At 33.3% G+C, this 16,049-nt stretch overlaps 2 protein-coding genes and 1 pseudogene across 4 annotated transcripts; all 3 read left to right on the forward strand.

Annotated features, from left to right (window-relative positions):
• The first annotated feature begins 2,254 nt into the window (after positions 1 to 2,254).
• Positions 2,255 to 8,394, forward strand: LOC111292256 (glucose-6-phosphate 1-dehydrogenase, cytoplasmic isoform-like). Of its 2 annotated transcripts, none has more exons than XM_022884535.2 (16): positions 2,255 to 2,503; positions 2,973 to 3,180; positions 3,732 to 3,817; positions 3,988 to 4,048; positions 4,133 to 4,319; positions 4,633 to 4,790; positions 4,872 to 4,940; positions 5,205 to 5,263; positions 5,552 to 5,588; positions 5,968 to 6,039; positions 6,259 to 6,406; positions 6,646 to 6,741; positions 7,286 to 7,356; positions 7,595 to 7,710; positions 7,848 to 7,893; positions 7,975 to 8,394. In XM_022884535.2, the coding sequence occupies exons 2-16, from the start codon at positions 3,010 to 3,012 to the stop codon at positions 8,140 to 8,142; spliced, it is 1,545 nt and encodes a 514-aa protein (XP_022740270.2). In that variant the 5' UTR covers positions 2,255 to 2,503; positions 2,973 to 3,009; the 3' UTR covers positions 8,143 to 8,394. The 2 variants fall into 2 exon arrangements, with proteins under 2 accessions (XP_022740270.2, XP_089623241.1); XM_089767115.1 differs by having other exon boundaries at positions 2,354 to 2,503; positions 3,698 to 3,817.
• A 925-nt stretch (positions 8,395 to 9,319) lies between these two features.
• LOC111291925 (F-box protein SKIP14-like) lies at positions 9,320 to 12,081 on the forward strand. The gene is made up of 2 exons (XM_022884057.2): positions 9,320 to 10,816; positions 11,521 to 12,081. Exons 1-2 carry the CDS (start codon positions 9,902 to 9,904, stop codon positions 12,079 to 12,081), a joined length of 1,476 nt encoding a protein of 491 aa, XP_022739792.2. The 5' UTR covers positions 9,320 to 9,901.
• A 989-nt stretch (positions 12,082 to 13,070) lies between these two features.
• On the forward strand, positions 13,071 to 15,322 carry LOC111293450 (cytosolic Fe-S cluster assembly factor NBP35-like; annotated as a pseudogene). Its single transcript, XR_016345923.1, has 2 exons — positions 13,071 to 13,254; positions 14,245 to 15,322. The product of XR_016345923.1 is annotated as a cytosolic Fe-S cluster assembly factor NBP35-like (transcript).
• The last annotated feature ends 727 nt before the right edge of the window (positions 15,323 to 16,049 follow it).

Here is a 16,049-nt window from a genome sequence, read left to right on the forward strand (position 1 = left end):
TAAAAAGAAAATTACGAAAGGTAGGTCAAAATTTAAATCCTTACGATTAGGTCATGGGATTGCCTTTATCACGTGGCATTGCACTATTTGTGGATGGAGAGATCGCAGATTTGGTTAGGCTTTGATAAACAAAAGCGAAAGATAAATTAAAAATTGATATTATCATGTTATCCTCTACTCTTCCACCCCATCCCATATCTGTAATTATGGTTGAAAAAATGTGCTCAACAACCAGCCTATCCATTATTCTTTAGCACATGCTTAAGGATTTTTTTTATATATTTAAGATTATAAAATATGTATTACTATTATTATTAATTAATTAATTAATAGAAATTTATATATCACTTATAAAAAATTTAAATATGCTAATAATACTTGTGATTGATATAAATTGTAATGAATGAAATTCACTTATAAAGAATAGCTATTTTTTATTATAAAGTTTTGATCAAGATTCAAACTTCAAAATATTTAAATTTAAATTTTAAAATTATTTAATATATCATTAAAATTTTAAATTTAACTAATGGAATTAAAAGATTGACATGAATTAATATATTTTTTTTAATTAATAAATTAATCTAATAAAAACACAAAAAATTTTAACCTCAAGATTTTAAAACTTTAAATTTTAATACTCCCTCCATCTTAAATTATTTGAATGATATTGATTTTCATGAAATTAAAAAACAATTAATTTTAATATATTTAATATTAAAATTTAAATTTTTTTTTATAGAATTAAGATTTTATGGCTTTTAATGTCAAAATAAAAATTTTAGATATTAAAAAATATATAATTTTGAGATATTTTTAAAAAATTGAATAAAAAAATAGACAAATTATTATTGAAATTAACATACCGACAAGATTTTTTTATACTGTGATAACCCCGTTTCAAGACTATCCATCTTAGTTGAATCTGCTAATCAGGACCATTCATTTAGTTGAACACGACTTTCATCACGTGCTGATCCGCCGAATTCATTATTTTATTCTTTTTTGGCATTATCACGAATCTCGATCAGTGACGGTTGGAAAGTGGGACCTCTTTTAATGATTCCCAAATTTGTTGGCGCCACAGCCGATTATTTTTATACTGTAGTCTCCGTATATTATCGTATTTACAATGTACACCTTTGACTTTTGAAATTTTTATGTTTCGTCCCACAAAGAAAGATTGTTCGCATGTACACCCATTTCAAAATTAATTGGATGTTAAAGTATGCACAATAAAGAAAATTAAACCCATTTTAGTCGTATTCTTTAATGGCCATGTGACAAAAATATATATTACAACTTCAAGAAAATTTGTTTTGCTTGCACTTTAAATATATCAAATTTGGATCTTAAAAAAAAAAAAAGAAATTTATAACCTGACGAGTTTGAATTTGTTCTATTTATAATTTAAATTGTAAAAAACTTCCCAGGAAAAATATATTGAATGCTTATAAAATCTACATTTAAAATTGATCTTGGGGAATTTTTTTTTATTAATTTGAACAAATATAAAAGATATTTAGTAATTTTGATTATTGAAAATTTATTTTATTTATTATCAATAAAATTTTTAAAATTTACATGCAAAATTAATAAGATGATATATATATCATTAAAATATCTTAAAAATAAAAAAGTGAGATGTGTCAATCTTTTGAATTCGCTTGTATAATTAAAATATTTTATTGATAATATATAAAAATAAACTATGTATATGAAAGATATGCTATGATAGTCTCATGCATTAATAAGTAAAATGTATAAAATTATAACAAATTGTTTAGGATAGATATTTTTTGTGAATGATAAGAAAAACTAAATAAATCTTTTAAAAATAATAAAATAAAGAAACATACTTAAAATGATCTTAACATAATATAAAAATTTAACTAGATTAGATAATTTAAAATATGATATAATGACATGACATAAAAATAATATGAAAATATAATAAAAAGTGATATGATTTAAAATTGTAATAATAATTATATATAGGTTTAATAAAATAAAAAAAAATTTATTTTATATTTTTGGATCAATACAATTTATAAAACATAATATAAATATATAAATTTTAATATTTTATATGATATAAATATACAATCGTCAAGTTTAGATTTAACTAATAAACTGTTTTGGGGTAAATTCAGGTGAAAATGAATTTGATAGGAAAAATGATTAAAGTCAAGTAGAAATGTAAATTTCTTGTTGATTGACTTAAAATAGGTAGGACAGAAAATCATAGTATCCAATTAGCGGGGAATTAGCAGAAATACGGTGAAATAGAGGTGCAAGTTGTGGAAAATAATGGAAACATTCTTGTTAAATACGGCGGCTTGCAAGAATCAGAGACACAAATAATTGGTGAATAAAACCGCTTAAAAACCAGATATTTGACACCCACTTTTCAAAGATTAACTGAAGACCAAATCAAACTCTCTCTCTCTCTCTCCCTCTCTCCAAGTCCCACGTTTCATTTTTTCTGAATTCTACTGTTAAGGTTTGTTTTTACTTCATTTCTATGATCTGGGTTTTGATTCTTGCACCTGAAAAGAGTGTTTTTTTTATTGAATTTACTTTGGTTGGTTGTTTCATTTGATTTGAATTCTGAGTTGGGTTTTGGTTTTTCATGTAAAGTTTGTTTCTTTCTGGGATCCACGCAATGAAGTTTGCATTTTTTTTATATAAAATTCTTAATTTCATGTCTTTATTAAGCTAATTGTAATCTAGTTGAGTAAAAATGTTAGTTTTAAGTCAAGCTTTATTCTTTCTTTAATTTTGGTTAATATGATGGTTTAGTGTAGTGTAGGTTTTGAAGAATTCATTGTTGAGAGTTGAGGCCAAGCTAAAAACTGACTACCAATAGTTCCCTTCAATTCTTCAAAATTAATCAAATTATTTACTGAATATGACAATATTGGCAAAATCAGTATCTTTTTTTCTTACAGCTTACATATCTTTGAATGCAGATCATACAAGGGTCAGAGGAAGAGCAAAGCTTAGAAGATGGGATCAGGTGAATGGTGCCTTCAGGAAAGAGATAGTATTAGGAGTGACTCGATTTCAAGCAATGAGAATGTGTCAGAAACTGGGTGCCTCTCAATTATTGTTCTTGGTGCCTCTGGTGATCTTGCCAAGAAGAAGACTTTCCCTGCTCTCTTTCATCTTTATTGCCAGGTTAGGCGTTATATTCATTGATTTTTTATTAGAACTGATATGGAATTTGATCTATGTCTCACTATGTGTGGATTTTTCGGTTGGCTTTGCTGAAATGCTAAACATGGTGCACTTGGGTGCTAAATAACGGCTGGGATCGGATTCTGTTAAAGTTTCTTGAATAATGCATAATATTATAAATTTTTAAAATCCAATTCAAATCTGAACTTATCTTTTCTTGAAACCTATCTTATCCGAATCAAATTTTACAGGTTCGGTTTGGTATATCGGTTTTTTTTTTTTATATATTATTTTAATTGAATTTTTAATATTTAAATAGATTTATATATAACATAATTATTTTATTTTATAAAAATTTTAAAAAATATATAATTTAGTTCTGTGTGGTTTTTTTTCGGTTTTTTACATCTCGATCTGATCCAAATTTAATATATATATATATAATATCCTAACTGAATCAAACGCTACTGTTTCCAATTGTTTTTTGGTTTTCTCCCTTTCTTTTTCTCACCCCTAGTGCTAACCTTAAATGGGGGATGGTGTGTATGCAGGGATTTCTACCACCACATGAGGTGCACATATTTGGCTATGCAAGGACTAAGATTTCAGGTGATGATTTGAGAAATCGCATTCATGGGTGAGGCATCTATCCTCTCCTTTAAAAAGAACAAAGAAGAGAATTTTATCATTAGCTCCATTTTAACAGTTGCTCACACTTTGGCTAAAAGAACATTGCTCACAGTTTGTTTCTCTTTTTTATGAATGATGCAAATGGTAGGCTTGACTGACATTTACTTGAAATGGCAGATATCTTGCCAGTGACAGAAATGCTTCACCCTCAGAAGATGTATCGAAGTTCTTACAGCTGGTCAGTATGGCCTTAGTTATGTTTACCACACTTCAATCCTATGTTTGCTTGTTAGTTTTAACAAGCAGTTGATAGTATTTGTAGATCCAATATGTAAGTGGGTCGTATGATGCTGCTGAGGGCTTTCAACTGTTAGACAAGGAAATTGGAAAGCATGAAATATCAAAAAGTAGCCAAGAAGGGTCATCTCGGAGACTCTTTTATCTTGCACTTCCACCATCAGTTTATCCATCTGTTTGCAGGATGATCAGGAAATATTGCATGAATAAATGTACGTACTTCTATTGCAAGGCTAGTGGTCATTTTAGATGATTTGTAGGGCCTCTGTGAAGAAATAATTTCATGTTGTCTGTACTTTCTTCATATTTTTTCATAATTGACCGAAGTAAAATTGCCATTCTATCTTCTCTTGGACACAAGTTATAAATGGTTTCTGCCTGAGATTTTTGATTGAGAGAGGCAATATCTTGTATAGTGATGTTACTTTTCTGGAAGTATTCCTTTGTGATTAGAAGACTATTCGGTTCTCTCATTTTACATGATATTTGCATGGACATGATAGCTAGTTATATGATTTTTTCCAGCTGATCTTGGTGGATGGACTCGGATTGTTGTTGAGAAACCATTTGGCAAAGATTTGGACTCTGCAGAGCAACTGAGTTCCCATATTGGAGAGTTGTTTGATGAACCACAAATTTACCGTATTGATCACTATTTGGGAAAGGAATTGGTCCAGAACCTGGTAATGAATGCATAAACAGGTGCTTCATATGCTTGATTTCTTTAGCAGCTTTGCTTACATCTGGCTTTATGTCACTTGCAGCTGGTACTTCGTTTTGCTAATCGCTTCTTCTTGCCCCTTTGGAATCGCGACAACATCAATAATGTACAGGTGAGGATCCTCCTATTGTGGATGTTTAACAATTGCAAACTGCAATGGGGAAGGTACTGCAGATTAGTTTAAGACATGCCTTATTGGCTTACTGGGGTAGGCTGTCATATTATTGCTACAAGTTACATCAGTATATGCTGATATTTACTTCAAAAAGGAAAAATATCAAAACCATAGTTGGCCTGACAGAGCTTTGTTTATTGTCAACTTATAATATTCTTTAGATATTATATTAATCGCTATTTTCTTTGTTTCTTCTGGCAGATTGTATTCAGAGAGGATTTTGGAACTGAAGGTCGTGGTGGATATTTTGACGAATATGGGTATGCTTCATAGCACTTATTTCAGATCCACATTGTATAGGAAAATTTATGAAGAATCATGCACCTTCTCCTTTTAGGTGATTTGAAAAATTTTTTCCTAAAAAGGTAGAGCATCTCGTACAATAGAATAATGACTTTTGCTGGTTTCTTACAATTTCAATACATAATTCAACCTGACTTTGGAAAAGAATTCATGACCAACCTGGTGCTCAAGACATATTAACTAGAAGAGAACATGTTAAATATCTGCTTTCTTAGTTCTTTTTTCCTTTTCTGCTCTTTGTGCAGAATTATTCGCGATATTATCCAAAACCACTTATTACAGGTAATGTCATTACTAACCTCAACTAGATATCATATGGTAAAGAATGCTGCCTTTGCCTCATTTGCAGTGTGTATAATTTGAGTTTCCACAAGTTAGAATATCATGTCTTATGATTGTGTATTGAGTTGTGCTTTTATTAAATCTATTAAGGTTATACACTGCTACTTGTTGTAAAAAGAAGTTCCTTAGATTATGTGCTCATTGTGTGGCCAAAAAAAAAAATTTATGTGCTCATTTTCGTTTCCAAAGGCATTATGTTTCTTAACTCCTTTACCCAAATGGAAAGCAGAACAAAAAAAAAAAAAAGTTGAAGTAAGAACATGCTATTGATATACCATTAACCTACTTCGCTTATTTATTGAGTTCATGCCAACTGCAGGTTCTTTGTCTTGTTGCTATGGAGAGACCTGTCTCTCTCAAACCTGAGCACATTCGTGATGAGAAAGTGAAGGTGTGCATCTTTTAACTCCATACTTGAGGAAGTAACTGCTAGTTGTTTCATATCTATGCGCTAGAAGTATTCCCGTATGCATAATGAACCAATGAAGTTGCGTCTAAAAGGACATATGGTTGATGTAATACTCCCTTATAATTTCACATTTTCTTTCTAGTTTAGGTGCTCTAAGTCGGTGCTTTCTTTTGCTATATGCTGATTACTATATGAACCCAGGTTCTTCAATCGGTACTTCCAATTAAAGATGAAGATGTTGTACTTGGACAATATGAAGGTTACAGAGATGATCCAACAGTTCCTGATCATTCAAACACTCCAACATTTGCAACTGTTATTCTCCATATACATAATGAAAGATGGGAAGGTAGCATAAAATAATTGCATCACTTTTTTTTTTCTCTTATAATAACTTCTTGGTGGCTCAGCCCTAGAAAATCTGAACAACTCATTTGGAATTTGATGTTGTTTTATCCTTCCATGTCCGAGTCTGTCAGCCATTATTGTTGATTGTTCTATGTGCTTCTTCATTGGATCGACCAAATCATCAATTTAATTTAAATTTATCATTAGGTTTGCAAATTTCACTTATTGGTTTGTTTCCAGGTGTTCCATTTATACTAAAGGCAGGAAAAGCATTGAATTCAAGAAAGGCAGAGATACGTGTTCAATTTAAGGATGTTCCTGGTGATATATTCAAATGTATGACAATAGACCTTTAATATTCTTTATAACTTCGCTTTTATGATTGATTGTTTTCATTGAGCTGCTTCTGCAGTATCTTCAATAAACATTAGTGTGGAAGTGTGATAATCTCCTACTTAAATTTAGGTAATTACTCGGGAAGTTATCACATTTATGAATAATGCAAGGACTCCAGAAGCTTACTTTGAAAACTAAGATAGTGGTCTTTTAATATGTAGGGGGTGTCTTTAGTGATTATTTCTCAATGATAGATGAAATACATGTCATTTGTTGATCTAAAGTGATGATGGTTATTGTCCATAAATGAAAGATAATGAGCTGGTACAGTTCTTTTTGAAGGTTTTAGTTGTATTTATGATTAGGGTATGAGAGCGAAAGCGAATTTGTTGGACAAGTGAATTCTACTCATAAAACGTAATAACAGCTGGCATAGATAAAGCACATTTACTATTCTCGCCAAAACCCTTTTCTTTATTAACTCTTTTGAAGTGTTCTAACCTTTTAATCAACTTGTTGCTTGAATTTTGTCATCTTTGTTTAGGTAAAAAGCAAGGGAGAAATGAGTTCGTCATACGCCTGCAACCTTCTGAAGCCATGTACATGAAGCTAACAGTGAGTTTGCTAATCTTATTTGTGTCCATCTGAAAGCTTTTGGAACTATAATTTCTATGTATGAGGATTTTTCTAGATTTTACTGAAATCCATAGCCAGATTCTACAAATAGTGCTCATGTAGCCATCAAGAAATGACAGGATCTAGCAATTTTCGTTTAAGCCTTGAAAACTGTTACTAGAATTAATTGCAAGATCTTTATGCTTGTTTATTGACATGCATTTTGCGTCTGATGCAGGTGAAGCAGCCTGGTCTGGAGATGTCAACAGTGCAAAGTGAACTAGACTTGTCATACAGGCAACGCTATCAAGGTGTTACGATCCCAGAGGCTTATGAACGTCTTATTCTTGACACGTACAATCCTTGCCCTCGCTGATCCTTGAAATATTCTTGTCTGCAACGTTTTACTCTTTCTTATCTGAGCTTCAAAGGGCTATAAGTTTTGGTAATGAGGATCAGAATGAACATCGGATTTTTTTTTGGTTATACAGGATAAGAGGGGACCAGCAGCATTTTGTTCGCAGAGATGAGTTAAAGGTAAGAATTTTGTGTATTCTTGGGAAGACAATAACATAAATGGGAAATTCAAACTGACATTCATATTGCTTCAATCATCAGGCGGCATGGGAGATTTTCACGCCTCTTCTACACAGAATTGACAACGGTGAAATGAAGCCAATACCATACCAACCAGGCAGCCGTGGTCCTGCAGAAGCAGATGAGCTTTCAGCTAAAGCTGGTTATGTTCAAACACATGGATACATTTGGATTCCTCCCACCTTGTAGAAACTTGCTAGCTTGCGGCATTCCATCACCATCTGACATATGAGTTTGAGGTTTCGTTAGGCCCGGTTTATAACACGTCCAATAAAATGTAGCCATGCAACCCTAAGGTATCCGGGCTTGCAGATTATGGTGTGTCACAAATTATGCTAATCCTTACAGCTTGTTACCCTGCCTATTCGAAGAATGTACCTTATTTTGGGTGTAGAAAATGATTCAATATCCCATTAAATCATATTTGGAACACTTCATGAAGGGCCTTTCCTTGTCATGGTAGAAGAAGATTTTGTTTCTGTTTTTCTGTATGGCATCAGGTTGGCTTGACCCTGGAATAAAACTCTTCCAATCCTGTTTACTTGAGCCATCTTTCAAATGACAATTCATTTGGGAGGCCATTAAGGGTTTTTATTATACGATTGTGATGCTAATCATGATTGAATTTTTTTTAATGACTAATGACGAATTCAAATGAACTCTAAATTATGATTTTCGAGCCAACCTTAACCAAAATGGGTTTATTGATATAAGAACAGCTGACATAAATTTTTAAAATCCCAACATATTTTATTATATTAAAAATGGTTTCGCCCTAATTAGTTGGGGCATGGGATTATGATAAAAAGACACTTTGATTGTTTCAAATAGGAAAATGAAGGGAAACTTAAGCATGACATAGTAGCTTCAAATAATTGGAATTTCTCGAAAAAGATTACATTTTATATTTCAATAATTTTTTTTTTCAAAAAAAAAAATTTAAGAATAAGAAAATTATTTTATTTTTAAGATCAGGGTAAGCCCAATTTATAAAAGGATTTACAAATTTTTTGAAATTTTTTGAAATTATAAATTACTTATTAATAAAAGAACGTGAAAATTTAAATTTTAATATTTTATTTTCTGACCCTAAACTTTAACTATTTATGCCAACCTCCGTCGGCATATTTCAACAAATTAGTGAATTGATACTCCAACTTTGGCCTTTTTCTCTTTGAATTAAACAGTTTGCTTGACTAATAAAATTTATTTAATTACAATAATAATAGATAAAAAGAACCAAAAAGTTGGCTTGACTTAATAATTGACCAAATAAGGGTTTATCTTAATAAATTATTATTATAACAATTAATTTTTATCCTCTTATTATCTAATAATTAATTATTTTATTTTAATTTTAATTTTTGAAAATCAGTCCCAAAATTGAACCCCTATTGGCCAGGAACTTGGTTTCCTCTCCCTTCTTTCTCTCTTTTCTCCCCTGTTTTTAGCAAACTCTGTTTTTCTCTCTTCTATTCCCTTTTAACTTTTTCTTCTTCTTTTTCTCTCTGCATTGCTGTTTGCATGGAAAAGTTTGGCCTTTATCTCTTCAATTAGATTCTCTCATAACAATAATAAAAAAAGATTATTTTTTTCTCTTTTCAAATCCCTTGTCCTTCTTCTTTTCTCTTTATCTCTTCCATTGTTTCAAAGTTCCAAAGTTTACCTTCAAATTCACAAAAAAGGGTAAAAAAGATCTTTTTTCAGCTTAAATTAGCCTTCTTTCGTTAGGATTTTGCAAGAAATTCTATGGAATTTCTGGTGTCTTATTATTATTTTTAAGCCTGGTTTTGTCTCCTGAAATAACGGGTTATCTTGTATTTTGATTAGACTTCTATTTTGGTTGTTGAATCATGTTGGTTCTTTCGATTCTTGGCTGAGTTTAGGGTTCTTGATAGAAAGTTATTTCTTTTCTTGGATTTGTTGGTGATTGAAGAATAAAAAAAGAATGGCTTTGAATTGGGATAATTTTGGGAATTCTTGGAGTTTTTGGGGTTGTAATTGGGATGAGGGAAAACCCCATTTTAATGGAAGTGGCCAATGTGAATCAAAAGGCTTTTATGAGGCTGTTAATGATGATATTGTTGATAGATTGCCTGCAGATCCATTTGGGATGGAAATAAGGTCTACTTTTGCTGCAGCAATTACAGGTTGGATTCAGGATTTTGAGAATGATTTGGGATCAGATTTCTGTGTGTTTGGTATGCAAGATAGTGATGAAAAGAAGATTGCTGATCAACAACACTTGTTTGAGGGTTTAAATTGGGTTTGGAATGGCACCATGAGTTTCCAAAAGGAAGAAGCTAAGTCTAGTTTTTATGAATTTGGTTTAGAAGATGTTTATAAAAACATTGATGATCAATCATCTTTCTTTAAAGGTGTGAATTGGGTTTGGAATAGTACCATGAGTTTTCAACAGGAGGAGGGTAACTTTGAAATCAGTGAAAAACCAATCCCAAATGATGATTTTAATGGATTTGGGATTGGTAATGGACTGTCCTATGGAGATTTTGTATTCAATGATGAAGGTAAAGGATTGGGGGACTGCAAGGGAGTTTTTTGTGACGGAGGAGCTGCTCCAAATGATGCTTTGTTTTTTTCTCTTGGTTATCTCGCCGTGAAGGATCTCCTTGCAGTTGAAAGGGTCTGTAGGTCTTTGCGGGATGCAGTTAGAAGTGATCCTCTTCTGTGGAGGAGCATCCATGTTGAACATTCACTGAGTAAGAGGATTACTGATGATGCTCTTTTGAAATTAACTAGCAGGGCTCAAGGCACTCTTGAATGCTTGAGTCTGGTGGGGTGCGTAAATATCACTGATGATGGCTTGAAGCATGTGCTTGAAAGTAATCCCAGGCTCACTAAGGTTAGTGTTTGCAGTGCAAGTTACTGTTCTTGTGTCAACATGTTTAATTCTTATACAGTAATTGATTTATTATATATTTCATACTTTATACTTATACATTTATCTTAAGGACTATATTAACAAAATTGTTTCTTTTAATTATTTTAATGTTGTTTTGCCTCCTTTGTTATGTACTGGTTGCGACTGGATTTAGAGGTGGAAAGTCATTTTGTTTACAATTGTTTGCAAGATCTCACTCACTTGTGTTGTGTGCCATATCGTTTCTTAATTAGCTAGTTGCATGGTGTACTTGTTATACATTTATCAAATTGCATCACTGGACTGTTTCTCTGAGTATGATATGCATGCCATTTTAAGTTTGTCATTGTGCAGGATAGTTTAAAATTCCATAGAAGTTCATTAATTCTAACATGTGGAGTAATGCCTTGTGCTTTTGAGTTTTGATAGCATTAACTGGATAAATTATTTTATGTAATAGTCTTTGTAAATTCATGCACTTTAGGATTTCAATGAGTAATAAGATTCTGGTAATTGTAGTGACGTCTCTTATCACCTTTTAAACTTAAAAGTGAGTTATATGCTGCTGCCATATTTTAATCTCCTTGGAGCTTTGTAAGTTGAATTTATCAAAGCTGGATTTTAAACAGTTTTTGTTCTTTATGAAGTCTTAGCTAGTTAACCAATCTGCCTTTTTTTCCATGCAGCTAAGTGTGCCAGAATGTACAAGACTCAGTGTTGAGGGCATTTTGTTCAATTTAAGAGCCTTCAGGTCTGCTGGTTCCCCAGGAATAAAGCACTTAAGAATAGGCGGATGCTTCGGTGTAACAGAGGAGCAATTCAAGGAGTTTCAGTTCTTACTTGGTGTAGATAACTCAATGCAATGGAGAGAGCAAAAACCACAATTTTTTCGTCAGGGGCAATTGCATCTCATGTGTGATGATGATAGGGCCATTGACATCGAGGTTTGCCCCAGATGCCAGAAACTGAAACTAGTTTATGATTGCCCATCGGAGAGTTGCAGAAGAACACATCATGCTGCTCAGTTGTGCAGGGCTTGCATTCTTTGCATTGCACGCTGTATTTGTTGTGGATGCTGTTTTAAGGATTGTGATTACGAGGAAACATTTAGTCTAGATTTGCTTTGCTTTAATTGTTGGAAGAAGATCTTTAATCATGAAGAGAAGCCAGAAGTAATGGGTGCCTCCTCTTCTGAACACACCGCTTTTCATCAAGAGACGGGGTATCAGCTTTGTTTTTATGGCTAGTATAGAAGAAGTTCTATGCCTTTTGGCTGAGAAACTGAAACTAGTTTATGATTGCCCATCAGAGAGTTGCAGAAGAACACATCATGCTGCTCAGTTGTGCAGGGCTTGCATTCTTTGCATTGCACGCTGTATTTGTTGTGGATGCTGTTTTAAGGATTGTGATTACGAGGAAACATTTAGTCTAGATTTGCTTTGCTTTAATTGTTGGAAGAAGATCTTTAATCATGAAGAGAAGCCAGAAGTAATGGGTGCCTCCTCTTCTGAACACACCACTTTTCATCAAGAGATGGGGTATCAGCTTTGTTTTTGTGGCTAGTATAGAAGAAGTTCTATGCCTTTTGGCTGAGGACTGTGGTCGAGACTCTTCTGCACTATGCAAACCTAGCAGGTGGCTGTTGAATATGTGCATAGACGCCCTAGCAGTGAAGTTTAACATAATCCATGTATATTATAGTTATGTCAGCTTCTCCATGCTACCTTAATGGGTATTTCCTGCTATGTTGGTTAATGCAGTGAAGAATTGAGGTCACCTTTGATCTTGTGAAGAATTAAAGTTGGTTGGCAAGAATGAGATGCTGAAGATAGATACACTGATGAAAAAAAGGACAAAAATGAAAAAAAAGAAAAGCTGAAAAAAGAAGGTAAAACAAAAAAAATAATAAATAAAAGAATTACTGGTAGATTGAATCATGGATTCTGTTGAATAAACATATCTTAAAGTGGGCTGTTTTTTGGTCAAAGGACATAAAGAAAGTGTTCCGAATGCTGTGTCTGCAACAAGTTCTGTGTGTCATTGCATTATTCTTCATTCAATCCTTGTGAATGAGGAGAAGCAATATTGGCCAGCAATATTTAAGACGAAAAAATTTTTTTTGGTTGCTGCCATAGTTAGAACTTAGAAAATCTCTCTTTTTCTCACAACTTTTTTTCTTCAACAAAAACATCAGCCCATTGACAAAGGAGAAATCCCAGAAAACGCCAATAATTGTATGTTTCTTTTTTTTTCCCGATTTTTTGGATTGATTTCTTTTCTGGTTTTGGTTTTTATTAATTTTCTTCGTTTCTCTTCAAATTGTCTGGGTGCTCAATTGGAAGCGGTGGGTAAATCCGAGGCATGTCAAGGTTGCCCTAATCAAGAAGTTTGAGCCACCACCCCTAAGGTTCCTGACCCAGGTTTGTTCTTTCCCTCTTTACCATCTTTTCATTATGTTTTCTGGGTCTAGTTTTTGTTTTCTTTTTCATTAAGTATTAGTTTCATGGTGTTGGTCTGAGGTTTGTAAATGAACTGTTTCTGATGGCTAGAATAGAATTTTAAGTTTCAAAAGAAATTTTAACAGCCTTGTAGTAGCATATGAAGCTTTAGTCAAGAAAATAGCAGCTAGAGATACCACCGATATTGTTGTTAGAGTGTCCCTAGGAGCCAGAATTTGTTAATGAATAAAAATGGAGATGGAGCTCTCATTTTCTGAATGATAAGAGAATGCTTCAAAACTTCTAGTATTGTGTGTTTAAGGAAGCTCACTCATGATTTGTGGTCGAATAGCATGATTTAACTGGATTTTCAATTTTTATAGGAAACTGAAACTAGTCTTAGGTGATTTCATATAATGTGTTTTAGAAATGTGTATGCTATGGTGGTAGTTAACAAGTTTTCCCTAGTCTTAAGATGCATGTGCTAGTAAATCAGTTTCTTGTCAATCTGAGGGTTTTGATTCAGATTATCACCCTTTAACCCTTCTTTTGAACTAAGAAGGCTGTCCTGGATTGTCCTTATAGTTTCATTTAGCTATTTGCCACTTTGTCTTTTTTAACATTTTCATAATGATTTATATGAGAAATTTCACATATAATTGCCTTAATGGTATAACATTGGCAGCTGTAATGATGCATTTGATTGTTGGTTAATAGTCTTAGGTTTTACCTCATATATTAAAGAGCAACTGTTTGCAGTTACCATATATTCCAGAAATGAGAACTGATAATGCTTTTGGCCTATCTACTTTGCCTCTCACCATATTGGTTTTTGCTCTCTTCTATTTTATATGTGGCATATTGTGGGTTTGGTTGTATGAAAGGATTTGGCTATCTTCTTATAGAACCATGTTATCTGTCGTATGAATAAATTATCTGACATACTAATATTTGGTCCATTTCATTCTGCAGACTTGGTGGCAATTGCAGAAAGAATGGCTACTGTTAAGCATGAGATACTGGTTTTATCAAAGGAAGGGAGGAGTTGGCAAGAGTACTTTCTATGCCTAACTCTTATTTGCACTAGCAGCTAAGAATTTCCAGGTTGGTCTACTGGACATGGATATTTGTGGTCCAAGCATTCCAAAAGGCTTGGACTAGAAGGTCAAGACATTCACCAGAGCAACCTTGGCTGCTCTCCTGTTTATGTTGAGTCCAACATTGGGGTAATTTCAATTGGATTCACGCTCCCTGACCCTGATGAAGCTGTTATTTGGAGAGGACCACGTAAAAACAGGCTCATCAAGCAATTCCTTAAAGATGTATACTGGGGAGAGCTTGATTTTTTGGTTGTTGATGCCCTTCCCAAGACCTCTGATGAGCACATCTCTATTGTTCAGTTCCTTCAGGCTACTGGAACAGATGGAGCAATCATTGTCACTCCCCGCCAGGAAGTCTTTTTGATTGATATGTGTAAAGAAATTAGCTTCTGCAAAAAAGTTGGATTACCGGCTCTGGGAAATGTTGAGAACGTGAGTGGCTTGTGTCAGCCATTGACAGATTTCAGGTTTTTGAGGATGACAGAAAGTGGTGAATAGACTGATCTCACAGAGAAGGTTATCGAGTCTATGAGGGAGAAAGCACCAGAAATGCTAGATCTCATTGCTGCCGGTGAAGTCTTTAATAGCAGTAGTGGTGGTGCAGCAAAAATGTGTACGGAAATGGGAGTACCATTCCTTGGAAAGGTGCCATTGGATCCACAGCTTTGTAAGGCAGCTGAAGAAGGCAAATCTTTCTTTGCTGAACAGAAATGCAGCGTAAGCGCTTCTGCATTGAGGAATATTATTGAGAAGCTGATGTAACATTATTGGTTTGAAGAAATGACTGTGGAACAGTAGCCTAGGCTGAACTAATGCTTAGCTTTACCTGGAGATCTTTGTGGAACAGAATTTTGTTTGCATGTCATGTAATAATCTTTTTCCTTGGTCATGATTTTGTGATATTTTTCTTGGGGTACAACACTGGAGTTATAGAAGTTAAATAATCTGTAGTCTGAGCTCTGAAAATTTAGAAATTACAATTTTAAACTATTCATTAGTTCTGAATTTACTTTTCATAACTAATGCTTAAATCCATAATATCATTAAATAAAACTGGGGTGCGGCTGAAGGTGTTGCTTTCGGAGTCTTGGATAACTGGTTTTATGCCATTAGTTGATATGAAAAGCTGCATCATATGGTTTACAGTAGGTTACCAGTCAACAGTTAAACTAGAGCAGGCACTAGATCATGCTGGTGACCCTCTGGCCATTACCCCATTACCACTACTGATGCAGCTACAGCTTGTGAAGTCCCAGCTTGGGGTTTCAAGGACACCTCTGGAGATGGTTTTTTTTTTTTTTTCTTTTTTTTTGGTTTTCAATTCGAGTTTTCTTCTTCCTCTCTTTTTCACTTTTATTTTTGGAACTTGATCAAAATCCTAAACTGATGGACAACTCTATCTGGAGCAACTGATATCTGCTCAATTTTTTTGCTTTGCTTCACTTTCTGACTATAATTTGACTGTCAAGATTCTTTTTGAATATATTTATTAGTTATTTATCTCATCAAGATCTTGAACATTTGAGGCATGTCATGAATTTTTTTAATGGCAGGAGGTGAATGCCACCGTTGTTATTATGTGAGGATCATATCAGTCAAGTTTGTGGACTACACAAGAAGGATCGATATCTATGGAACTGCAGATGCAGCTAAAGAAGCAACTTGATGAGGGTATTT

Source organism: Durio zibethinus, chromosome 10 (assembly GCF_047325235.1).
Source record: "Durio zibethinus cultivar Kanyao isolate XHJ-2024 chromosome 10, ASM4732523v1, whole genome shotgun sequence".
Taxonomy (NCBI): domain Eukaryota; kingdom Viridiplantae; phylum Streptophyta; class Magnoliopsida; order Malvales; family Malvaceae; genus Durio; species Durio zibethinus.